Source organism: Dasypus novemcinctus, chromosome 24 (assembly GCF_030445035.2).
Source record: "Dasypus novemcinctus isolate mDasNov1 chromosome 24, mDasNov1.1.hap2, whole genome shotgun sequence".
In the NCBI taxonomy this organism is placed as follows: Eukaryota; Metazoa; Chordata; class Mammalia; order Cingulata; family Dasypodidae; genus Dasypus; species Dasypus novemcinctus.
The window spans coordinates 7,579,970-7,607,733 of NC_080696.1; the positions used below are offsets into that span (position 1 = coordinate 7,579,970).

Consider the following 27,764-nt stretch of genomic DNA (forward strand, 5'->3'; position numbering starts at 1 on the left):
CTAGAATGTAGTGAGTTGAGCCCTGGAAAACACAGTCTCACAAGAGAGAAGAACAAAACACCACATAGTATCCTATTATCCACTCTAAGAACCATGATAACATTTATCAATTTTGCCATTGTCCTTCCCTTATTGTGTATAAAAGCTTCCACCAACATTCCATTCTTGTGAGTCGTTGACGAAATTCAAATGAGTCATTGAGGAAATATGAATACGTGAGCTTCTTGCTAATGCCTTGTAGAAGAGAAGGTTATTCCTCTTCATTGTGGACTGTATTTCAGAGCAAATGAGTTTGAATCTGGACTTCATCATTTACCAGCTGTGTGACCAGAAGTGTTAGTTAACCACAAAATGATAGTTGTATTTACCTCAGAGAATAAGGTGAGAATTCAAAGAGATAATCCACGCACATCATCCAGGCCAGTCACTTAACCCAGAGCCCAGCTCGTAATAGCCACTGTGTTTGACAGCTATTACTAAAGAGTTCCGAAGGGTCTTATGGAAGAAACCCTTTTGGCTTAAGATGCCGGCAATTAATTTATTTTCAGGTGTAAATGGAGGATTTGGTTTTGTGGATTACCTCAGAAGCAAGTCTCTCCACAATGATTCATATTCTGAATTAATAAAACTCAGTATTTCACTGATTTGGCAATTTTTTTTTTTAAAGATTTATTTTTATTTATTTAATTCCCCTCCCCTCCCCCGGTTGTCTGTTTTCTGTGTCTTTTTGCTGCGTCTTGTTCCTTTGTCCGCTTCTGTTGTGGTCAGCGGCAGGGAAGTGTGGGCGGCGCCATTCCTCGGCAGGCATAAGGGTGCACTCCTTGCGCGTGGGGCTCCCCTACACGGGGGACACCCCTGCGTGGCAGGGCACTCCTTGCGCGCATCAGCACTGCGCATGGGCCAGCTCCACACTGGTCAAGGAGGCCCGGGGTTTGAACCGCAGACCTCCCATATGGTAGACGGACGCCCTAACCACTGGGCCAAAGTTCGTTTCCCTGATTTGGCAATTGATCTTGTAAGACTTGCTCATGTTATTTATCTTTGCCTTGAATTACCAATTCAGTTTTAAGTTTTAACTCTTAAGAGACAACTGTTTTTTACTATTCTTGATTTCTACACGAACAAACACAGAACCATTCATTTTATATTCCTAGATGATGGTAAATATCCGTTCATCAATTCAATGATGAATTGAAGTACTCCATCTAGCTCCACGGCGACTTAGGCTGGCTGAATGAGGATAGGGATCTTACGGCCTGTTCCTTTTCAAGAAATTAGTTTGTTGTCAGTGTATTTTATTTGTTTTTTGACAACCACTTTACATAAGTTAAAATGGAAAATGACAGTTGCTTGACTTTTATCTCATTGTTAGATGCAGCTGTCTTTGGAGAATCAGTACCATCATGATACAAGTGCTTGACCTGACAAATATTGCAATTTTATTCTGTTAATTGTTTTCCAAAGAATCTGGCTATTGATTTTTTAAATAAATATATGTATATTTTAAGGGAATGGGAAAAAAAAGTAAATAGACATTTGCGGGTAAGTAAAGGGAAGTAAAGGTCAGATCACCCATTCTCTTTCTGATTATATATATATTTATTTTCTTTTCGTATTATTTTCTTTTAAATGTTACATGCAAAAAATATGAGGTCCCCATATACCCCCCACCCCTCCCACGTCAACAACCTCTTTAATCCAAGATTTATTATATTTTAAAATCAGTCTTAATGGCTTGACTAAATAGTGTTTCTGCTTGAAAATGTTGATCATATTTGTCTCCCAAGTATGAAATGCAAACCTACTTGTATCAAGCAATATAAACATACTTGTATTAATGACATGTGATCAAGGCAGAGGATCTGTTAGTAAAGTATCATACACTTATTATGTTTGTTTGAAATATAAACAAAGGATAACTCATTAGGTGGTGAACTGGGTCATTTCCTTTGAGGTAGAACATTTGTTTAAAATTCCGTTAAAGAGGAAAAAAATCTCAATTAACTTTTTATTTATTGTGTACGCATTGAAAAGTCATAATTTGAAAATTAGGTATTAGTAATTTATTTTAATGCAAAAACCTTTTTTCCTTTAAAATACCCTGCATCTCTGGATTAATATTGAGTTATTATTTTAAAGTAAATGTAATTTTCCTAAAGATTCCATTATATCTCAAATATTGAATGCAATGAAGCAACTTATTGCCTCTGGTAGAATACATTTGGTGTTGTTTTGATGGGATAAATTGCTTTTGAATATATTCACGACATCACTGCAGTGTTTATACCTTTAAATGTTTAGCACAATTTTTCTTGATGGCCTTTTTTTCCCTTGAAATGTTATGTAACAAAAATACCAGGACCAAATGAACTTTTGGTTTATCCCTCTATTGCACATGCCACTGGCTGAGGATGGAAGTCAATGTGGATCTTCACTGTACTGGGCACATTTCAGCCCCAGTCGCTCTTTTCTCCTGTACATCCATTTCTCTTCTCCATGGAAATAATTTCACAGCAGCTTAGATACCTAGAACATTCTATGTGATGGCTGTGGTTGAGGTCTCTCCAGTCGGGACCAAAAGATGCCCAGATTCAAGTGAAATTAAATTTACTTGGATTGCTGCTTGACTTTCGCCTGCCTCAATGCCAGTTGGCTCCGTGTAGATTAAATATGTGACCCTAGAGGTTCAGAGAAGAATGGATTTTTTTTTCCAGTCTAAACATAAGCATTGGACTATTTAGGATAACTCTGTCACTTAAGTAGTTCATAGGCAAGTCAAATAATATTACTGTGCCTTAGGGATTAGGGCCCATCCTTCCAAAATAAAGAAACCCCCTGCAATTTTTCCATCCAATATATGCCAACCAATAAACTAGAGCGAAGTTAATGTCTTAGTTTTGGTTCCCCCAGGAGGAGAAAGGATTTGGGCACAAGCAGTGTTTAGGGGCAGGGATGCCAGGGCACCAGTAGGGAGTCGCAAGGGAGGGCAGGAAAGGCAAAGCAGCCAGTAAAAGGAGTATTTATTGTCAAGGAACTGGTACTCAATTAGTGAGCTCCTGGAGACTGTGTAGACCATGCACCTCAGTTACCCACCCAAAGGGTGGGGGGACGGGGTGTTTATATTCCAATGTCAGGTGGCCTTGTGGCCAGCTATGCAAGCTCGAGAAAGCAGGCCATTGGAAACAGTTGCACGCAATGGTTAAGCCCAAATATTATTGACCGGATACTGACAACCACTGCTATAGTCAGCTACAGAACTGCGTGAGAAGTCTCCAAAGAATTAAATGCTGCAATAGTTCAATTTCAGAAGCACTGAACCCAGCACCTGGTATCCTGTATATGTACCTTGACAGTAGTCGATTGTGTTTGGGTTTGAAGAATATCTTCCAAATCTGGCACTACCTTTTTGGCAAGGTCGTTCATTAAATAATGAATTATCTATTGTTAAGAATTATTCACAACAATCCCTGCATATGAGAATCATTTCAAAGGCTTCTTTAAACTCCGAACCAGTGGTTCTCAAACATTGACATTCATCAGAATCACCTAGAAGATCAAGAAAACAGAGATGACTGGACCCCCAGCCCCCGTTTCTGTTGCTGTAGGTTTGGGATGGGTCCAGGAGTTTGCATTTCTAACAACCTCATCGAGGCCCATGTGGTTCTAGGACCTCACCTTGAGATTCTCTGCACTGACCCACCTCACACCCTTCCCTGCCCCCCCCCCATCATCTCTGTGCTTTACCATTATTATCAGAAAAAGTCCATTTCATTCTTCAGATTTGTTAGGGCAGAAAAGGAAATGCAAAGACCTAGAAATTCACTTTCAGTCTACTCCTACCTGAAAAGTTGAACAGAGGGAGATTTTTTTCCTGCCTCTAAAGGCAGGTAACTCAAGTTTGGGATATTCTATCCACATCGGAAAATTCTATCATATTTACAATCATTTTTGATTAACATGTATTATGAAAGATAGTCACTCGTAATAGAGGGTATTAGATAGGGATTAGGTTGGTATATTTTCTGCATGATTTTTTCTATATAGCACTATGAAAAAGTGGGCACACCATGAAGCCAAGAGTGCCTACAACTGAAAGCAGGAGGATTGCATCCAGCATCCATGTGGAATCTAAGCCCCTTCTTGACACAGATGTAGAATGGACACAACCAATCCAAGGTCCACAGGATGGAGGAACAGAGTAAGGATTAGAGTGGACTTACTGATATTCTATCCATGAACTATTGTGGTTAGTAATAGAAGAAAATGTGGCATTGGTGTGGAAAAAGTGGCCATGGTGGCTGCTGGGTGCAGGGAATGGGAAGAAGAGATGAGATGTGGAGGTGTTTTCGGGACTTGGAGTTGTCCTGGGTGGTGCTGCAGGGACAATTACCGGACATTGTAGATCCTCCCATGGCCCACTGGATGGAACGTGGGAGAGTATGGGCGATGATGTGGACCATTGACCATGAGGTGCAGCAATGCTCAGAGATGTATTCACCAAATGCAATGGATGTGTCATGATGATGGGGGAGAATGTTGCTGTGGGGGGAGTGATGGGGTGGGGGGTGCATGGGGACCTCATATTTTTTTAACGTAATATTTTTAAAAAATGAATTAAAAAAAAAAGTAGGCACATAATGATAGTTTTCCTTTCTGATAGATCATTGATCTCTGCTGTGCCAAGGGGTGTTTCCTGCTTTAGGATGCTTTGTTCTACTTAGCATTTTAGTCATTTTGGAATAAAACTCCATATGCTGCAAGAAGTAAGGGGGAAGGGACATGGGGAGCCCTTGATGAAGCTGAGTGGCAGTTATTTGGACAAGTCTGCCAAGGGACTGGAGTTTACTGAGGTCCAGAACTTCAGGTGGTAGGTAATTCCTATTCTGTGACAAGGTCCCACTCTCCAAAGCCAAGGGGAAGTGATCATTTCCTCTTTCGTGCTACTAGAGTAAGGGTTTTTTTCTTAATTTTTAAAGCTTTAGATTACATAAATGTTACATTGAAAATATGGGGGGTTCCCATATACCCCTACCCCCTCCCCATCTTGAGCTACTATCTTATCTGTTCATGGTTCTGTTCGTGGTTGTTGCATGTGTCTGTTCAAGTATCTGTTCATGGTTACTTAGCTCAGCATATCACATTATTGTTTTATGTTTGCGTTCTCCCACTGACCTGGGGACTCCTTGAAACCAGGGCTGGTCTCATTCATGTCTGTAAGCCTATCAACTGTCACAGTGCCAGGTACATAGAAGGCCAACCAATAGATTTTGGAAAAATGAGTGAATAAATCAATGAAAGTGTAAAGGAGTGAAGGCATAAAACAGTGAATAAATGTAAGAAGACATAAAGCCATGGCATCTAAAGAAACAAGGGGCCTTGTTTTCTTCTGTAGAACCGGTTCTTCAAGTTGCTATCCACTCCATGCTTCTAAGTATTGAGATAGGTTCTATGACTTGGAATTCGGGTGGCTTTCTGGGTGACCTTGGCCAATTGAGAGCCAGAACAGGCTTGGTAGAATCAAGTGGACTTTCTTGTCGCCAGAAGGATTGGTCTTGGCTTTCCCTAAGCCTTCTACCCTTTTGCAAGTAAGGCTGCCTAGGACCCATTGGAAGGGCTGTTAATCCCCTAGGTTGGATCATTTGAAAAAATGCCCCCAGTGTTTGAAGTCATCCCAGTAATAGGTAGGTGGTAGGAAATGGCTATCTGATGAGAAGATGGAAACAGAAAGCAACATTTAATTGACTAGATCTGTGTTGTTATCTAAACCGAAGGAAAAAGACTAATATTTGAAAATCGCCTTGCAGTAATACTGAATCGAAGTCATCCACTTGTGCCCTTACAAGAGTAGCCTGTATTTATAGCCATCACTATAGGTTCCATATACACTTTAATGATAACGACAGAAGAGGGAGATTATTTTCATCACTGCATTTTCCTTTTAGAAGAAAAAGAGATAGGGATTGATAGAAATAAAGCCCCTGGGCCCCTGGGTTTCATAATACTAGTTTCTTTTCTCTTATAGCTATAAAGTACTCAAGATTTATAGTGAGGATTATTCTCTAATTCTACTTTAAATTGAAAAATGAAAAAAGAGTAACTTTCAGCAGCCATCCTTATGGTACAAAAATTGGCCAGTTGGGGAGCAGATGTAATTCAGTGATTGAGCTCCTGCCTCCCATGTACAAGGTCCTGGGTTCAATTCCCAGTACCTCCTGAAAGAAAATGGCCAATAAAGATGAATCATAAGTAAGGCCAATACTCATAATATCTAGATATATATTAATTATTCCCCTAACTTAAACATAAATCATGCAACTCCAATTATATATATGAGAGTGTTTGGGTTAGCATAGCAGTAAGTGCTGCAACAAACAGGATCAAAATGCCAGTGACTCAATACAACATATCTCTTTCATATTACAGTCCAATGTAGGCATTCGTGGTTGGTGGACACCTTGTCTCCACATGACCATTCAGAGAGCTGGATTCCTTTCATAATATGGCCCCATCATCCCAGAGGACTTGCCCAAAAAGGGAAAGAGGCTGTAGAGACATCCCAAATACCCCCTTAAAAGGCCTTCCTTGTAAGTGGCATCCCTCAGTTCTACACACAATTCATTGGCAAGAACTAGTCAAATGGCCACTCCAGGATGCAAAGAGAGCAGGGAGGGCTTACAAGTGTCCTGGCCAGGCAGCTACCTTAGAGGCACAGCAGCCAGCACTAATGGTGAGCCCAAAGTTAGGGGATAATTATTTTCTGCAGTGTAGACCAAAGTCACGAAATTCAATTAGGCTACATGTAGAATTGCCCTATCGGTAGAGCACCTACCCTGTATTCCAAATGACCACTGCAGGCCCCTTGAAGAAAAGTGCCCCTCTGCAAAAGATCTGAGCTTAGTAGAGTTAAATCACTGCACTTGTTTGATTAATGAGAAAACGGAAAAATAAGGAGAAGTTCCAAATGGTTTACCAAGTACCTTCTAGAGGAGCTACCCAGAATAGAGCCCAAAGCTTATTCCAGGGATAAGAGAAGTGTCTTCTCCTTCCCAGTGATGGTTGCCTTGTTAAAACTCAGGACACCTGCACAGTGAGCTTACATCTCCATGTGTGCAACAAAGCAGCAGATGGGGCCCAGTCTGAGTTGAGAGACCCCAGCTGACTTTTGGTTAGTTATTTATCAAGTCTAAAGACAAACACACAGAATACATTTTCCAGATATTGCAGAAGTTGCAAATTGACCTGGATAATGTTTTTAAATGTTTTATTTAGGTGCCAACCCTGAAAAAGCAGAAGATTTAACATGAAAATCCAGAAGGCTTATTTCTTTTGAAAACTTAAGAAGATGTGACAACTTTGGGTATACATCCCCACACGGGATCATCTGTTTGGCAATAATGGGCAGCTGCTCTTTGTAACCGAGGCATGCTGCCTGCATATACCACAGTTCCCACCCAACTCCCGTCACTCACTTATATTCCTACCTGGCCCTGTTTCAGTTTGCTGTCCTTGAGAAACGCCATCATAGTTTTCAGCCTCACCTTGGGTAGGTAAAATCAGACTTATCAAAGCTCATATGAAGTCAGGAGAACAAATGTCTAGCTTTCTTTCAGATCAAGTTGTAAATGGCCAACCTAAAACCACAGCAATCTAAGCAGAAGACGTAAACATCAGGTTTAAAAGGGTGACTGTATAATTAGGACGTACTGCACTCCCTAAGCATCAGAATCAGTTATCCTGATAAGACCCTAGGACAGTAACCACTCTTGAAATATACATTTATAAACAGAAAAAGAAAGACCAAAACTAATTTTGGTTGACCAGGAGAAGGGTGTTCTCCAGGGAATGGCTGAGTTCACTCCAGGACAAGCGGTGCAGCCTGTCTCTTGTTTTTCTAAAATGTGATGCACAAGCTGAGTCAGGAGAGAGCCTTTGTGGATAGTGCTCAAGTTGGGGAGTTAGCAAGACTTAGCAAGCCTTCAAGGTGTGCCCTGATGAGGAGACTGAGCTGAACCCAGGCTTCCGAAGAATTCTCTGACGTCTCCTAAATGATCCCAGCCCAAGGCTTCCTGAGGGTGTTTCACCAGGACCCCAGGCTCCTGGGAGAGGGCTGCACACACCGTTCGCGCCACTATTTGCTTCTAATGTGAGTCAGTGTAAGGATTGAATTAGTAATGTAAGTTCAATTCTTCCCTGCTGCTGGCATCCATCCCACTTGGCTGAAAAGAAATACACACTTCATCTGAAAATAATTGGCCCTCCAACAGCCTTTTCTTTCAACTGACTTGAGGGTTTTTTCTCATTCTTGTGGGGTTCAGGTGGTTGTGAGAGTGCCATCTTCCGGTATTGTCTTTCTTAGCCTCTCTCCAGTGGGCACAAATCTCCCTTTGCTGCCACATCCTTGCTCCGTATATTTCAGCTAAGTCAGGAGCCACAATCTAGTGACTTACAGACAAACTTGAGCCTTTTATTTGGCTCTTGGTATATGCTCAAATTTTTAAGTTTGAGCATTTTATGTAAAAAGTACAATTCCCATTGGCTACAGGTCCTTCTACTTCTCTATAGCTTCATATATGACCTAATTCACAAATTTGTGTTGTTTCTTGGACCCCACTGTTATTTGAGTTCAGAGATTCTGAAATTAATGTGCAGATATAAAATTAGTTAATACTTGTAAAGTCCTAAGAAAGTTCCTGCCACACAATAAGCACTCAGTAATTTGTAATTATTGTCATCATCTTTACTATTAGGTTCTACATTTTCCTGCAGTTTACTACAGATATTTGCTAGGTTGGTTCTAGCCCAAAATATCTTCATTTTTCTTTTAAAATAGGATTTTCTTTATTCCAGTTTCCCACTTGCTTGTCCTTATTTGAAGTATCTGATTCTTTGCAGAAATAGTCTAATTAAATTATACTGTACTTAATGGCAAACAGGAAAACAGCCAGCTGACCAAATAAACATATCCTAAAATGAGCAGTTATGAAGTGGGAGTGAAATGCCAGTATCTTCCAAGCATGACAGACACAAATAGAAAAGCTCAGTAAAGGCACAAAAACAAAGACCAACCAAGTTGCAATCCTTATGGTTTTCCATAACCCACTATTCTATAATTAAGAGTGTGGCATGTCAATAGGACCCTGTGTAGGCCAATTATATTTTTAGTAAAAGATACTTCTCAATTATTTATGAAAGCAACTTTGACACTCTGGACATACAAGGAGAACACAATGGGATTACTTATTGTTCTTCTCACATTACACAGAAGTCTAGATTACTGAGCTCTTCACAAATCCTCGAGTGATCAATAGAGCCCTGAACTAGGAGGCCTCAGCTGCCCCAAACCAATTGTTCGGTAGGATTCAGTTTCCTAATTTAAAGAATGGTGGGATTAGGATGATAATATGCTAAATGGGCTAAAATCACTGAAGGTTATGAAACAAGTCTCAACTTTCACCAGACCAGAACACAACAGGTCTTCAAAGATCTAGATCACCTTTTGGCATTTCAAGTTTAACAGTCACTTTCTGTTTAACAAGGTGTCTCTGGACTGGGATTAATCATTTTGGTAAAATCAAAATGGTTTTCCTCCTTCACAAACATTTTTATTCCCAGCTGTGATAGGCCCCAGCTCAGTCTTTCCACAGAAAGCACCCCACTAAAAGCAGAAAACTCTTTAACCTCACTGCAAGCCTTGATGAGGGCAAAGAGCCCCCATGCTGACACAAGAATTTCAAGGCCTGCAATGCACACAGTGGCTGGGATGAAGCAGCTGGCTGAATAGCATTATCGCCTTATATTGTAATAGAAGTTGCTTCAAGATGGTGAATGGCTAGGGCAGCGATACAAGGCAGCAGGGGTCTGGCTCCTGGAACGTGGTGAACAACTCATTCCATATCTAGGCCACAGAACTTCAGGCATACCTTTAAGAGAAATTGTAGGAGTCACGGAGAAATGCCACAACAGCGCTATATAACAAAGAGCCCCCAAACGTCACTAGCAGACGGTAATAAAAATCTCTTTAGCCACAAGTTTGTGAGGTCCAGTTGATCTGTGCTGAGTGTGTTTGATCTTACCTGAGCTTGTTCATACAGCTGTGGTCAGTTACGGGTCATGGGTGGCACCGCTGACCTTGGTGAACTTGCTTGTATCTCTTGCTATCGAGCTGCCAGCTGATCTATGATGATCTTGACTGAGTTGTTTGGATGATTGGGGTGACTCAGCTCTGCTCCATTACTGTCATCCTTTTTCTGTCCACTCCAAGCGTGTTCTCATAACCATGGCAGAGGAACAGGAGGAAATCTGAAATGCAAAGTGCTTTCTCAAGCCTCTTTTTGGGCTATATCTGCTAACATCATATTGGCCAAAGAAAGTCCCATGACCCCTAATATTGAAGATGTGGAAAAATAGACTCTTCCTTCTTAGTAAGTCACAAGGTGAAGTCCTAAAGCCAAGGCCATGGATAAAAGGAGTGGTGAAATATTCAGATTATTAATAGAACCAATCAACCACAAAGGAGATTTGACTAGGTTCCCATCCTAGTTTTGCTACTAGCAACCTGTGTCCTTGGTAAAGCCACTTAACTTCTCTGGGTCACAGGCTTATACTAAGTAAAAGGAAAGAGTTTGACTATGTAATTGCTACAGTCCCTTTCCAAGACTTCTAAGTCTCAGAGGGTTTGACTATATAATTGCTAACATCTCTTTCCAAGATTTCTGTAGTAATCTCTGGATGCCTGTGTTTTAGTTTCCTAGGCTGCTTAAAACAGATACCATGAAATGGGTTGGCTTTAAAAAAGAGGATTTATTAGCTTACAGTTTGAGACTGAGAAAACATCCAAATCAAGGCATAGGCAAGGCAATGCTTTCTTCCTGAAGACTGGCTCCTGGCGATCCTTAGCTCCTCTGCCACATGGCAAGGCACATGGCAACACCTACTAGTCTCTCGCTTCTCTTCCAGGTTTTGTTGCTTTCAGGCTTTCTCTCTTTCTCTAAGTATTACTCTGTTTATAAAGGACTCCAATAATATGATTAAGATCCATCCTGAATGAGGTGGATCACACCTTAACTGAAGTAGCCTCATCAAAAGGTCCTACTTACAAAGAGTTCACACCCACAGAAATGGATTAAATTTAAGGACGTGCTTTTTCTGGGGTACATATAGCTTCAAACACCATAGCCTGTGAAATGATTATAAAAGATTTTTTGAAATACATTTCAAGGATAGAAGAGGTAGAAAATATGGGAGTAAGTTAGCAAATTGCACCATTTCTGGAGAAGTCTATGGGGGAATGGATAGAGAAGAAGGAAAGGGGATAGAGCTAGGAGTCTGATTATGCTCACCCCTGTTTTAAGAGCAGATTTCCTCTATGGTCAGTTTCATGGGGTATTTGGATGTGCCAAGGTGCTTACACAGAAGAGCTCTCTCAGAATGCATTTGGCTTTTGATTTAAAATAAAATTTAAAGTGCAATGCAGGGGAGCAGGTGTCACTCAGTGGTTTGATCAGCCCCTGGTACCTCCTAAAAAATGCAATGCATGTTAGGAACTGTGCTTGATAAATCCCTTGAGCTCTAGCTTCTGTTTTCTTCTTTTATTGATTCAGTATTTGTATTCCTATATACCTTTAAAATGAGCAAGGAGGAGGGAAATTACAGCTGGAAAATTCTGTCTTCCCAGAGAATGTCATCTGTTATACATCCCCTGAGGAGAAAACTTTGAGAACTTCTCTCCCATGATCAGGATAATATCAAGGGTACTGGCAGATCCTAGCAGGCCAAACTTTTAAGCCCCACCTCTTTCTTTAAGTATTTCCAGTATCACTTCAAGGCTCCAACCCTCTTCATTTGAGCATCCACAGCCCACCTTGGCTCTAACACCCTCTCAGCCCTACATGTTAATTATCCCCCCACACACACACACATGCCACTCGTCACTCTGGAAGGATTCTAAGTTTTTCAGTCCCCCAGGTACCAAACACAAGACTCTGTACCCATCAGAGTGTTCAAAAGTATTATTTGTTGATAAATGCATCAAAATCCACAACAAATCAGAAAATATTCAATAGGAGAGAGCCAACAAATACCACAATCATGTTACATGGCCCAAATGTTACAAATGGAAAAGACAAAGAGCACTTCGTTGACAGGGTTCCAGATGTTTTGGTCTGCAATTTATTTTTTCCTTTCCTTTCTGGAAAGAATGCTATACACAGTTAACTAATAAGCAAGCGGAATAGGCTAAGCACTTAACATGCATGGTCTCATTTAAAATCTTAAACCTTTCAACAGAAAACTGGTTTCCCTGTGTTTTATATGAGAAGGCTGAAATTCCAAGAGGTTAACTAAGCTATCCAAGGTCATATTTATTAAAAATGTAAGCATTCTAGAGCCTATGTGGAGAGAAAATCATCCACTTTGTGTAAATCTATGGCAAAGTTTTAATTTGTGGTTATCTTCTTAGACCTTTGTAATTGCTCTATGCTAGTTGATAGTTGGTCACAAGATAAATTTAATGTTAATATAATTTCCAAGCACACATAATTAATTTAGAAAAACCTGCCGAATTTATAGGCATGCATCATACTCCACGACCTGGTAGAAAGTATCAGGAATTTATCCCCACTGTGAACTAACTGAATTCTTCCACAATGGCATGAATTAACCAATGTATTTCTGTTTAGTTCTTCTGGAATATTTTCTACGTTGACCTAGAAATACACTGCTTACCATTTTACTCATTTTCTTTAGACTTCAGTTGCCAAGGGTAACCACGAATTATAAGATTGAACAAGTATACTACATTTTACTTGAGTGGCTTGTGATTTTGTACTTTGGGTTCATGTTCCCTGGAAATTATTTACCTACAGGGGTCCCTCCTTCCCTGGGTTGTGGAGGAATCCAAATAGTCTGAATCTGCACCACCTCTGCGGGGACTTTCTGAGTCTTATCACTTTTGGCACAGTTTTTGCTTTCATTCATCGGTCCTGCGTACCCATTTCACAGAGCAAAGGTGAACGTGGATTCCTTGTGGCTAGTATTTTTCCTCCAGCGAGCCCCTTGAATCTTTGACTTCCTGCCTTATCCCCAGGTCTTGGAGTGAGTGTTCCTGGTTCCTATTTCAGAAGTGGAGCCCCTGACCTTAAACAGGGACTTCAGTTTCACCCCCCGAAAGCTCACAACTTGAAGGCCTCTTCTCCCCTCCCTCCAGGACATTTAAAAACCCACCTCCCAAGAAAGAGCCTGCTAAGCTACCCTGTGGGGCTCTGCCTTTGAGTGCCTTTGTTACTTCTGTGACTTAGGGATTTCCTTTCCTTTTTTTCCAAAGAGCTATAAATTTAAGTAAATGGATATGTTTTGTTCATCATTTCCATATTCTTGGAGAAGAAAAAGGAATTTCCTACTCAGCCATATTAACCCAAAGTCCCATTGCAATTTGTTCTACGGAAACTTGGAGAAAAACAAAATAAACAAAAACTGGAATGATTGGGATATGTAACGGAGTTCCATTTTCCCACATGTCATTTTCCGACCACCCTCTGGTGACCTGACTGGCCTAACTCAGTAATTTTCATAGGCTCCTGTCATTTCTATTCTTAGCTGAAGTAAAAATTCATGAGGTTATTCTCATCTGAGGCCCTGCAAGGTTGCTCCAGCTCATTTTAAAATGACGCATTCTATGTATGTATCTTTTAATGCTTTTGTTATTATTTTAATAACCTCTTAGTTAATTGATTATGTGGAGGTTAAAATACCATAGTCTCTGCAGTAATTATTATAAAAATTTCCTGGCGCTGGAATTCCACATTCAAAGTTCTGTATTTTTCTTTCTTTTTATTTTAATTGGATTTTGTTTTTATTTTAGAATGTTATTTTTCATGCCAAAATTAAGATAACATTACCATAAAAATAAGAAATAGAAAAAATAAAAAGACTCATAATCCTAACACAGTTTGTATTTTAAATTGTTTCCTTTTGCAATTGCCTGTATTCTCAACAAATGTTCTCACAGTTATAATTCATAGTATAAATACAACTGCATATAAATTTTTTCCATTTATCACAATAGCATAACTATTTGTGCTTGTCTCCATAGCCAGTACATTTGATGGCTGCATCATATTTAAGTGGAAACCACATGTTTTATTATATATAATTTCTTTGGAATCATTTAGGTTTTGTTGATGTTTTGTTGTTTCTTTGCTTGCTTGTTTATATTTTATTATGTTCCCTAATCTTTAGAAGAAAATTTCAAAAATGTTCGAGCTATATAATTACATTACCAGATTACCTCCCAAAGGCCAGGAGAGATATTTTTAAAAGCTTAAAAGACAATATGAAGGAGTGGAGTGGGAGGAAGAGATGAGATGTGGAGGTGTTTTCGGGACTTGGAGTTGTCCTGGGTGGTGCTGCAGGGACAGTTACCAGACATTGTATGTCCTTCCATGGCCCACTGGGTGGACTGTGGGAGAGTGTGGGCTATGGTGTGGACCATTGACCATGAGGTGCAGCGGTGCTCAGAGACATATTCACCAAATGCAGTGAATGTCTCATGATGATGGAGGAGATTGTTGTTATAGGGAGAGGAGTGGGGTGAGGGGGGTGGGGAGGTATATGGGGACCTCATATTTTTTTAATGTAATATTAAAAAAATAAAGAAAAAGAAGACAATATGGAATGAAGTTTTAAACATAGAAAGCAGATTCTCCAGGAAAAGGGAAAAGATGAAATAATTTAAATGTCTAATGAGACAACAAACTGAAGCAAATAATCCTGTGAGTATACAAAGGTGACATAACCTATACAGATAATATAATTACTCAAGTGAATTTTAGCAGAGAAATGTAGCTGTTCATCCTTAGTGAGATATATTCCATGACTAAAAAGCACTTCAAAAAAGTCATAAGTTTCTCATGACTAATTTATTGGTAGGTCATAATATTAAAACTATTTCCGTATAATGTAGCACAAGAAAATAAATATTTTAATGTTATCAGAAAGCAAAATTTTCATTGTAATAGAAACGATATAGCCATATAAAATCAAGAGAAGTAGGAAAAATCCCATAATGTTAAATTTACATTTGAGACATTAAAGTGTAGCGGTTTCCTAGTTGTCCACTGAGTTGGCCTAGGAGCAAGAACATCTCAGGAGCAATGGGTGCTTCTAGCTTCTAGCACAGATTAATCCTTCTCTACTAAAGGAACCATAGTTCCTTAGAGACATGGCTGAGTCCATGTCTGGGGCAGGGAAGATACAAGGAATATCTGAAATAACTTGTAGCTAAAAAGTGAGGAAGTGCTCCAAAAATAATGAGGCTAGGACTATTGTACTATTGGTGGGTATGTAAAGTGGTGCGGCTGCTGTGGAAAGCAGCTGGGCAGTTCCTCAGAAAGTTGAACTTAGCATTACCACATGACCCATCTATTCCACTTCTAATTATATACCCCAAAGTCTTGAAAACATCGGCTAAGGCACTGCACACCAATGTTTGTAGCATCATTATTCACAATAGTCAAAGACGGAAGCAAACCAAGCATCTGTTAACAGATGAGTGGATAAACAAAATGTAGCATATACAAAACAATGGAATATTTTTCAACCAAAAAAAGAGCGAAGTTCCAATAAATGGTCCAACATGGATGAACCTTTTGAGTCTTTGCCCGGATACAAAAGGGCAAATATTGTACGATGTCACTTAAGTGAAATACCTAGAATAATCACATTCATGGAGACAGAAAGTAGATTACAGGTTACCAGAGGCTGGGATTGGAGGTGGAGTGGGGAAGGGTAGAAGAAATGTGAGTTATTGCTTAATGGGTAGAGAGTTTCTGTTTGGCATAAAGAAAAACTTTGGGCAGTGGAGGTTGGTGATGACAACGCAACATTGTAAATATAATTAATATCACTGAAAGTATCACAGGAAAGTGGTTAAAAAGGAGAAAATGTGTGTCGTGTTACGTTAGTGCAGTAAAAATTTTAAAAGAAAAATATTTAAAAAGTAATAAGGACAAGTCAAAAAGACCTGGAGACTTGCCTGAAAGAATTCCCACTAGCCAAACATGGGACAATTTGAGCATTAAAAAGAGAAATGGCTTCAACTGATTTAAACACAAGGAGTAAATACAAATTTATTGTTCATAGTTATTAATATTTTAAGAGTGAGAGCAAGAGAGAAGGAAAGAAAACCTCATTTGCCCTCTTTTGAAATGGTTATTACTCCACCTCCTTACTCAGAAAATGTGTCTTTTAAGGAAACATATCAAACACTTCCCCTGCTTTTTTTAGGTAGAACTCTTAATTCCTCTACATGTGATGAAGGAAAGCTCTTCCTCACAAAAGAATGCCAGCTAAAACTGAAAGAATTAGAAATTTACCATTTACCCCCAGGAAACAGACAAGGATCATCAATTACCTCAAATATAAATGCAAAGGGAAACCTAATCAATATTGACTTCTGATATTTCACACTTAGCCAAGTGAGTAAATAACATCACAATAGCAGCACCTGACACTGAACCCATTGACTTGGCACAAAAGAGCTCCTTTGGAATATTCTGGCCCAAACAGTTTTTTAACCTCCATCTAATTGAGCCCGTAGGCTAATTTACAGGAAATGCCAGTTTCCTAGGACCAACTCAATACCACAAGGAAATAATCAGACAAATACAGAATGTGGGATATTCCAAAAGAAAACTAGCCAGGTCTCTTCAAAAAATCCAAATCATAAAAATGTTTTAAACATAAATAAATCAAGTGGAAGAAACGAGAAAGACATAATAGCCAAATGCATTATGTAAAGTTTGACTGAATTCTAGTTTAAAAGAAAAAGCTAGAAAAGATGTGGGAGGAGGGCATATTATTATGGAAGTTTGAACATGAATTGGTGTTAGGTGACACTATAGAATTATTTTTAATTTTCTTAAAATGATAAAGGAAATTTATCATTTATGCCATAATGTAGGAGAATGTCATTTTTAGGAGCTACATGGTGAAGTATTTATGGATGACGTGTCATGATGATTGAAATTGATTTTCAAATGATTCAGCAAAAAATATTGATATGAGACAATAGACAATGCACGTGTGGCAAACGGGAAAAATCAGCGAAAGTTATTTTCAGGTATTTTTTTGTGTTGGTTTGGTTTGGTTTTACCTGTACAAAAAGTGCTACAGAAAGTTCCTAGTGCATCCATCCTTATATGTTGGTGCTTTTATTTCTAAAGGCCAGTTTCCCAAAAGCAGAATTGCTGGGTCAAAAGCTATTTTTTTTTTTCTTCTTATAAATATTTTCAAATTATTGTCCAGAGTCTTAAAATGTCAATTTCCCACCAGATGTGATTGTGACTGCTTGCTTTTGGAGGAAAAAAAAATAGGCATGCAAATGTTGGCTCTTAAAAAGGTGTGTAAGGAAGCAGATGTGGTTCAAGCAATTGAGCTCCTGCCTACCACATGAGAGGTCCCTGGTCTGGTTCCCAGTGCTTCCTGGAGAAGATGAGCAGGACAATGAGCTAGCAGGACAGGCAGGCACAGTGAGCTGATATAACAAGATGATGCAACAAAGAGGAAAGACAATGAGAAACACAAGAAACCAGGGAGCTGAAGTGGCTTAAGCAATTGAGCATCTCTGTCCCACATGGGAGGTCCCAGGTTCGGTTCCCAGTGCCTCCTAAAGAGAAGACGAGCGGACACAGAGAGCGGACAGTGAGCCCAAACAATGTGGGGCTAGCAGGGGGGTGGGGGAGGGGTATAAATAAATAAATAAATCTTGGGGGGAAAAAAGGTGTGCAGTTGCATTTACCTGATTGTTAGAGTGAGCACTATAGACACACACACACACATACAGTGTATATTTGCATTTCTTTTCCTATGCATTCTTGTTTTCTGACCTATTATTTCACAGGAAAAAAGATTATTTTTATTTCAACAAGTACATCCACCTTTTTTTCCTTTATACCTTACGGTTGGCTGTCTTGCTTAAGAAACTCTCTATACCCCATGACTATACAATTATTCATCTGGATTTTCTCCTAAGTTTTTTGTTGCTTTGTATATTATATTAAGGTCTTTGATACATTTCATTGGGTGAAATGATTTGTAATGTCCTTTCCAAACTGGGTCCTTGTTCTGTGATTTTGAAGCTTACTTTATAGGTGTGCCGTGGACGTTAGGTTAGCAAGGCCTCTGTGCGCATCACTTAGAGCTGTGCGGTGCACAGTAGGTTAGCAAGGCCTCTGTGCGCATCACTTAGAGCTGTGCGGTGCACAGTAGGTTAGCAAGGCCTCTGTGCGCATCACTTAGAGCTGTGCGGTGCACAGTAGGTTAGCAAGGACTCTGTGCGCATCACTTAGCGCTGTGCAGTGCACAGTAGGTTAGCAAGGCCTCTGCTCACCACTTAGTTCTCTAGGATGAAGCAACACTTAACCTCAAAGCAGCATTCCTTTGCATTTTGAATATGGCTCTATTATTCTCATCAAATGCATCGTAAAGCTTCAGAAACCGTTCTCTTTCCTAGCAATCCCGTTGAGATGACTGCCTGCGGGAAGGAGGTTTTAAATCAGCGCTTGTCTCGTCAGGAGAGGCACACGCTTCCCAGTCTGAAGGTCAGCTGGAGCATACATTTTAGGCGTTCATCTTTCCCCTTCCTCTCTCTTCCTCACTAGAGAGCACTAGTAGAGTGGCAGATGGCACCTAAAAAGGGGGTATCGTCGGGTGTTAATTTCCTCAGTGTCCCCCAAGCTGCCTGTCTGGGAGTCCGAGGGCTGCCATGGCAAAGTACCCCAGCGGGGTGGTGACGCACCAGCAACGCCTCGTCTCGGCTCTGGAGGAAGTCCAACAGGGCGGCGTCCGCGGCCACGCGTGGTCCTGGCTGCTGGGGTGACTCAGCCTCGGTGGCTTGGGCGCAGCGCACATCACTCGGCCTCGGCCTCATCACCTCTCCGTGTGTCCCTGCCTCCTCTCCCTTCTTAGAAGGACACCAGGCCCGTCGGGCTCAGGGCCCCTCTGTCCCCGCATGACCTCGTTTTAGCTCGCCTAATCCCATCTCCAGCCCTGTTTCCAAATAAGGTCTCACTCCAAGGTCCTTGGGATTAGGACTTCAACAAATCCTTCGGGGGCACATAATTCAACCCGTAACACTACCCCTACGAGAAATTTATTAGAAAGTGAGCTAAGGCCTTCTCTTGAGCTCTGGTCAGCCAATCCCATCGCCTCCTGACCTTGTGGAAAAACAAGATAAATATCTGTCTGCTCATTCTCCAGAAGCACTTTTTTAAAGTTCTGTCTTTGTTACTCCACTGTATCTTATCATTCGCTCTTTTCCATTTGTTTCCTTAGAAAATTGGTTCAGGTTGTATTTGGTTATTAAGTCAGTGTCCTGGCTCATTTTACATTTTTGCCACATTTATATTATACTGTTTTTTCTTCTATTTATAAGCTAACCATCATAAGTAACTTTGATTTCTCCTTGGTCTCTAGTTACTTTATGCACCTAATCTCCTGTAACTAGATCAAATCACCACTTTATTTCTTAAAGAGAGTTGAAAAAATGCCAGTGGCACAATAGTGTACCAAGTGTAAACTTCAACAACATGTTCAGAGCTGAGCACACTTGGACTTGGCTGTTTTGCCTTTCCCTGTTCAACCACCCAGAGTTCACAGAAGCGATGAGTGGCCAATGTCTTCGAAAAGCAAGTTAACTCAGCAACTTACAAATTGGAGAAATCAGCCCATAATAAAACAAACTTTCTGCCAATGTTCTCATTTATTTATATCTGCGTATAATGTGGCAAGTCATCTTAAAATTAGAAATTAAATTTAACCATGTTCTTCCCTCTTTTTTGTGTATTTTCTAAAAATAGACCTTATGTATTTAAGATCAGGCGCACTCATGTTTGCTGATGTTGTGGAAAAGCACCAGGGCATGTCCTTCAAGATCAGATTTCTCATGAAGATCTCTCTCCCATGATGATTTTTCCCCAAGAATAGGTTCTGAGGCCACAGCAACACAAAGACAGGACCAACTGAATTAAATTACATGTACTTCATGGAACAGGGCTGATATGAGATGCCTTTTTATTCCCTCTCTGTATCAGTTAGTTATTGCCACAGTAATGCTGCCTAACAACCATCCCACAACTCAATGGCTTAAATCAATAAGCATTTGCTAAGCTCAGTGCCCAAGACCTAGGTAGGCTGTTCTCTTGGGATCTGGGCCAGGCTTGACTGGTCTCAGTAGGCTTGCTTGTGTGTTTTATCTGGTCGTTCAGCTAGGGACTTGCTGGTATAGAATAGATTCACTTTCAGGTCTGGTAGTCAGTTGAGATGATGGGGGGCATAATGGGGCCAAGTGCCTCATCCTCCAGCAAATGAACCTGGACTTGTTCATGTGGTGACTGAGCTGGCTTCCAACAGCAAGAGCAGAAGCCCACATGCCCCTTGAGGTCTAGGCTCAGAACCAAACTGCTGTCACTCCTGGCACATTCTAGTTAACAGAGCCTATCACAAGTCTACCCCAGATTCAAGGAAATGGAAAATATAATCCCCACCTTGATGGAAAAACCTGCAAAGTCACATTGCAAAGGGCATGGCTGCAGGAGGTGTGAAGACTCGCCACCTTGGCAATCAGTCTCCCATTCCCATAGACCACACGGTTAAGTGGAAACTCAACCAGTGTTTGAGTACATGGACCAGGGGCAGCAGTTAGCTGGGATGACACTGCACCCCCAGAGGGATGACCAAGAGGAAGCACTGGCGGTCAGTGGAGGACCATCCCGAGGCCAGAAGTGTGGGAGGGAAGACTAGGAGGGCTCCAAGTGGAATTCCAATGTCAAGTCCTCTGGTCTAAGCCAGAATTTAAATCTGCTAGGACAGAGGTTACAGACTCTCCAGCAGCTCAAACCAGAAGTGTGGGCTGAATTATTGCAAAATAAATAAAATAAATCAGTAGACCTTAGAGGAAAATGTGTATTTCTGACTTCTCTTGAAAAAAATCTGGCAAGCGTCCCACGGAGCTCAGTTACTGGTGACCACTTTAGATGGAACATGTCTTCTTCAGCTCCTCAGAGAATCCTCCACTCCTGCTTTCTTGCACACAGCCTGCTTCTCTTATTTGCATGACTTGCCAGGCCCCTTGAAGCATCTGAGCTTGTGACTAGATTATCTCTGGAATACTGATAGGTGGGGCTTGGTTGGAACAGAGCCAGACTCTACTCTGCATACTCTTAATATTTCTAACAATGAGCAAGTATTTAGTTTAAATGCAGGGAGACATTAAAAAAAAATAAACTATAACTTAAAATGTAATAACGGGAGCAGATGTGGCTCAGGTGGTCAAGCACCTGCTTTCTACCATGCGAGGTCCCAGATTTGGTTCCCCGTGCTTCCTTAAAAAAAAAAAAAAAAAAAAGCAAAACCCAACTCAGGGGAGCCAAAGTGGGTCAGTGGTTGAGCACCAGCTTCCCACACATGAGGTTCCAGGTTCAATCCCTGGCCCCCGGTACCTCAAAAACAAAAAGTAATAACAAATGAAATTGTGGAATTCACTCATTAATAACTGGATGAATTTTTAAAATATTTGAATTCATCACATTTACTAAAAGTCATTCAGCAGTGACTTATAACAAAATTTACTAAAAACCCATGGCAAAAGGAAGAGTCCACTGAAGTTAACACTTAGGCACAACTGTGTCATTTTGTAAAAAGTATTGGTTTCACTATTTGACATTTCTTGTGTTTTACTTTTTTGGGGTTTTTTTTTTTTTAATGAAAAAGAACTTAATTTTTAATAAAAAAGAAACAGCGGTTATCAGGCGCCATGGGGTCTCGTCTCCAAAGCCCACGAAGCCGAGGTAAACTGCCGGCGGGGTCAGCCATGGCGTGTGCTCAGCTCAGGGTCCCAGGCCAACCTCAGTGAAAGCAGGGTCGCGTGCTTTGCTCTCTTCTTCTGTCTTCCTTGGAAAGGAAACTTTCAATCACGTGTTGCTGAATTAAAATCAAGGAGAACCAGAGCCTTGGTGGTAGGAAGAGAAGCTTTCAAACCCCAGGCTAAGATTTCACTCGTGCAAAGGAGTGTGACCTTGTCAAAGCCCCACTTCCTTCTAAACTGTCGGGACACCAGGGAAAGGACTGGCCGTTATTTTTTGCCGTCGATGCCCCGTGATCTGTGTGTGCCGGACGCCAGCGGTGCCCCTTCGTGGCTGTGCCTTAGTCCCTTCAGAGTATGCGGTTCTCGGGGCCTCTCACCGCGTGGCTGCTCCTCGGCTTATTACAATTGGAGTGCCACAAAATATGTTCATAAATAACCCGCATTTCATATTTGGGTTTCAATATTCACTTAAGCCATTTTTATTACGTACTTTAAAAAAAAAGCTGTATTGATGTATCGTTCGCCCACTTCAAGGGTACAATGCAATGTTTTGAGTCTATTCATGGAGCTGTGCAGCCATCACCCCAAAAAGTCGCCCCATGTCCATTAGCAGTCACTCTGCCTTCTCCTCCCCCCAGCCCCTGCCAGCCTCAAATCGGCTCTCTTACAGAGTTACCTATTCTGGAAATTTCATCATTTTTATTAGGTACTTTTTGATATGAAAAAAAACAAAGAGTCATTCAAACAGATCCCCAAAACGTTTTCTGACACTCATGGGACCTATTGTTTTTTGGAATTCATAAGGCTTCTGATTTTAGAAAGGTAATCTGGTACATGTACCATAAGCTTCCTTTCCCAGGAAGGTAGAAAAGGGAAGAACACAAGGGGCCCTGTTTTTAGGACACCCCAGCGAGCTCTGGGTTACCCACCTAATCAAATGAATAGTTTCGCAATAAAGTGCATGAAAACCTGTGTAAAGTGGGATAAATAAGGATGACAAATAGCCCCGCATTAGCTGACATCTGTGAGTTTGCCACACCTTTGCAAACGGCCTTCCAGATTTCCGGGTGCTGGGGTTGGAGGACGGCAGATCATGGGTCGTAGACCTTCGCTAAGTCTCGGCGAGATTCCTCTGGCATAGAAACGAGGAAGCATGTGCCAGAAGAGCTTCTGGCGTGGAAGAGGAAGCGCTTCAGAAACTGCCGGCCCAGGCCGGAGTGTGGGCGGGAAAGGGGCTCAAGACTCGGGGCAGGCCGAGGCGGGCCTCGGCAGTGTCCGGGGGTGCGGCGGGCACCAGAGGCGGCCGTCAAGGCTGCAGGTGGAGGACAGAGCCAGGCTCGAGACAGAAGGCAGAGCTGGGCGCCAGGAGGAGGGGCAGGAGGGCGGGAGAGCGAGCCCCCGGGGGACCCGGCAGGCCAGCTGCGGGGCAGGACGCGGCGTCATGCGGGCACGCGTGACAAATGCAGGCTCTCAGGCCCCACCACACCCCCTGCACCCCAGTGAACCTCAGAATCCCCGGGGTTCCCGTGGTAAGGGCGTGTCTTAAGAAAAGCTGCCTCAAGGCTACCAAGAGGAACCTTGCCTCCCATATCTTGGATTATGCTCCCTGCTTATCATGCAGTAAGCTATAAGAATTTTATTTAAAATCCGGGGTTTCTGGTGAGGCTCAGCAGAGGAGAGCTTCCCCGCAGACAGCACCCACTGCTCTCCCCGCCCCTCGGCCCCCCGCTAAGGAGGATGCCCAGCCTTCGCCTGTTTTACCATGAGGACCTTCATCTCAGGCTGCATTTGAAGAAAGTTGGGAATTCTCCAGAGCACAAGACAGATAAATGCAAAGAGAGTTTCGAAAGTAGTTAAATCCGTTCACGAGGCAAATAAGAATTAGAATGAAAAATGAATCTAAATAAAAAGGGGATTAAAAAAAGAAGTCGAAATAAAATCTGAAGTTGATTCTATTACTATGTTCAACTTGTAGAACTTCACAGAGCTTCTCTTTCAAAGCACCAGTGCAGGCTGCCCACTACTGCCTGCCCCTCCTCGCCCCACTTGGACCTCCTGCTCAGCTTTCCCCACCATCAATAGCCTCCACCCCCTAAATTTAAGAACTTTGGGTGAATACACTTTACAACAGGAAAGTTTTCAAAAGACACCCCCCCCATTGGTGTTGTGTGTATGTGTGCATGTGTGTGTAGATCTTTATTTATATCAGTCCAAGTCTTTCGCACTTTTATGTCACCTGGAACCTGATCTCAACTTTCAGCTGTGGACAAACCATGTGTCCAACTTAACTCTGTTCTCCATCTTCTCTCTAGGTCACTAGTGGATGATACGGTGAATTAATTTCTTTCTCCCTCGTCTTGCTCAGAGTTTCTACGTGAGTGGTTATAGAAACCTAAATGATCTAAGCATTCTTCTCTGTCAATATCTCCCAGATGCAGGTGGAGCTGGAGCAAGAGTACCAGGACAAGTTCAAAAGATTGCCCCTGGAGATTCTGGAGTTCGTGCAGGAAGCGATGAAAGGGAAGCTCAGTGAAGACGGCAACCACGGTTCTGCGCCCCACCTCCTGGCCTCAGACCCAGGGAAACTGAACCACAAGTCCCCTTCCAGTGAGGAGGTGGAAGGAGACAACCCAGGAAAAGAGTTTGATACTCCTCTGTGATTACTCCTGCCAGGCCTTCAGAATATGCATGGCCAGTCAAGCTCCATTGGACTCTCTGTTATTACCAAGATCACTGCCCAAGAGCACCTTCCTGAGAAGTATCCCCTAGCCTAAAGTCCATCCCGAAGGGAGAGTTCCAGAAGGATGTATGCAGAGGTTCTGTGCCCGGGCTCCATGTGTTATACAGAAACTGCTGGAGGTCTCCTAGTGGAAAGTGCATGTATATGGGATTTTTTTTTTCTCCAATAGTAAATTCAAAGCAGGGAACTTCCAGCCTCCATGGAACATTTAATGAAGAACAGTGTCTTCTTTGAAGGCAGTCGGGCTCAAGTTATTCGAAGCTCTGGTGTATAGTATTTCAAAGTATAGAAATAGTTTGAGACATGCATAGCACTATTGAACACTATTGAACAGCAACTTTGGGCATTCTTTTTTTCTAACTGCCCCTCAACTACCATATCTTCAAGTTAACGTGCATATTAAATTGTTTCTCCTTTGCTTTGCAAGCACTGGTGGCTTGCATTGGCTAATTTATTTATCAAAACGGCATCATCATATTTGTTGCTGACTTGGCTTTATTAGATACGGTAGTAATTCAAATAAATTGGTTTTCTTAATTTTTTATCATTTTTTTTTAAATCACTTGATTGTATCCACGTCCAGGGAAACCACCCCAAGACTTGGCAATAATGGCTTGTACATTTGGCTGCATGAGCAAGGTGGCTGCACACTTCCAAGGAGTATGCTCTCTGAGTCGACTATTAGCACACAAAGGCTGGATATTTGTTGGTCGTTGGGCTGGCATGATCAAATAACGACAGAGTATCTATTCTTTTGAATAAAATGGTTGAGCTGATGTATATTGAGCAGAGAGTCAATCAGAGTCTTCAGACTCTAGTAGTTAGTTTCCTGTCTGACATTTTTTAATGGTTCATTTATTTTAATATAGAGATGAAGATTGAATATTTATCTACAGAATATGTAGCCCCACATATAAATGATTTGTATTATCTCCATGTACATATGTGTGTACTCAGCCCTGGTAAGTGGACACACACACACAAGTGCAGATGTGTGTGTGGAATTGGCAGTGACTCAAACCCATCCACAAGACTTAAAACCAAATTCAGGAATAAATGAGTAGAGAAGAAAGAGGTCAAATATCTAGATTACATCGATATAAATTATATTCAAATACTAAAACATTTGATAGAGCCAGTGATGAAAGTTGAAGTATATTTAGAATTTGAATTTGATGCATATTTTGCAGGATCAAATATTTGATTTTAAGAATCAGATCTTTAGTTTGTTTTAATGGTTCAGAATACACAAAAAATCTAGACAAGAGCAATATGGAAATTTGTTAGCAGCTTCTATAATTTTAAGTCTGACATTTTGCTTTTATTCTATTAGTGAAAATATGCCATTTTATACTTACTGTGTACATTCAATTCACTTAACTGTTTTTCTACTACGTTCTATTGTAGGTGGCATAAGAGAAACAAATTTTATCATGGTAAAACTGATCAAAAACACTTTTGAAATGTCTCAAGAAAGCAGCATGAAAATAGAGGGAAATATGACTTAGAGTGTAACACAGGGAACACAAGTTAACGCCCAGAAGGAGATGCTCACAGCTTTAGTTTACTTCAGAATAAACCTATCTGATTGTAGCTTAGCCAAGCTTAAATTTCAAAAACCAGTTGTGTCCTGAAAACTGTTTCAAGAACTTAATATTTTTATGGGAATTATTTTAACTTTAAGCAATAACTAGGGATCACAATTAAGTTTTAATCGAAAGGAATGTTTAGGAAAGTTGAAATGAAACATTCGGAAAGAATGTTTGATTAACAAAAACACATGGCTAGTGAGACACAAGGGGAAAAATCACATCCTCTTTGGAGATGATTATATTTTGATCTAAAAGATTTGGGGTGTTAATTAGATGCTTAATAAAACTTAACTTCCACTGAAAGAAATCTTTTATAAATCGTTCTACTTTGCACTTTGAAAGAAAGGCATTAATCATAAAGAAGCAAGAATGGTAAAAATTGAATGCTGCATTTTATAAACAAAATTAGACTGTCTAAAATTGCAGAAGAAAGAACTAACAATAGCACCCATAACCAAACACAATGGTGATTCTTACAGAACGGTGGATCCCATTTTAGTCCAGAGATAGACTAAAGTTGAATAATCTTACTTATACAAAACCATTTTGGTAGTTGGATCTCATGATCTTAGCGATTCTAGTCATTTTACAAGACATTTGTATTTGGCCATTTTACTGTACTCACATTTTTCTATCTGTACAATGACACTTTTTGCAGTTGTGGGGTAGTGTGTAACACTGTCCATTTTGCATCATTGAAACTACTACAGTGATAACTATCAGTTAATAATATTACTATTACTTGAAATAGACTAAGATAAAGAAAAGGGGTCTATATGATGTGCAGTTTTGTGCCTTTATGTATTTGCCTTGTTCTTTGTTGAATGTGTGAAATTCCGTACTGTGGTTTTTCCTGTAATAGAGAGTAGAACCATGCATTAAATTAGACTGTGCCCCTCTGAGACCTTTTCACTACTGCGAATAAAGTGGTTTGGGCCGTGTATGCCAATTTTCAAAGTTCCTTTGACATGCCATATGTTTTTGGTTTTGCACATTTTCCTTATCTCCATACATGAATTACTACTCCTGTAATAGATAAGCAGTCATTAAATAATTCCGAAAGAAAGGGCCATCGCTTGCATTACTTTGAATTTAATGTTGTGCTTGTGCACTGTATTAATACTGTTTGTGATGGATTGGACATTGTAACTTTTGCCTTTTAAGAGAAAAAAAAAAGATAGGACAAAGTATTTGAAGTTCTTCAAATGTACATATTTTGGTTCTTCTATCAGATTATTTAAAATGCATAATTCACATTTTTGTAATAATTCTATGCAATTTTGTGGCATGATGTTTCTTCCACTTGTAATTTTATGTGCTTTCACCACGAGTCCAAAGGAAACAATAAACATTTCTTAGCACAGACCAGCTCTCGTGTCTTGCGGTCGGAGCCAGCCTCCCGCCAGCCCTTAGGACCCGAGCGCCCAGCCTGCCCGAGCCAGTCGCTGCCGAGGGACCTGAGACGCTGCTCTGCTTGCACCAGAGAGCACAGTGGTCATTGCTCGGTCGTCCCGCCCTCCTCCGCGGGGCATGGCAAGGCCTTCGCCCTGACTCCCGCGATGGAGAGCTTCCC

At 41.0% G+C, this 27,764-nt stretch overlaps 1 protein-coding gene across 3 annotated transcripts in view; it reads left to right on the forward strand.

Moving 5' to 3' along the window:
- The window catches only part of PLCB1 (phospholipase C beta 1), a 699,686-nt gene extending 672,132 nt beyond the window's left edge, over positions 1-27,554 (forward strand). For all 3 annotated transcript variants that reach the window (XM_004470680.5, XM_004470679.4, XM_071211542.1), the window contains one exon: positions 24,292-27,554. Coding sequence is in view for 2 of the 3 variants with exons in the window: in XM_004470679.4 (XP_004470736.1) it covers positions 24,292-24,519 (228 nt within the window). In the remaining variant the exon portion in view is untranslated. The remainder of the gene's footprint in view (positions 1-24,291) is intronic.
- The last annotated feature ends 210 nt before the right edge of the window (positions 27,555-27,764 follow it).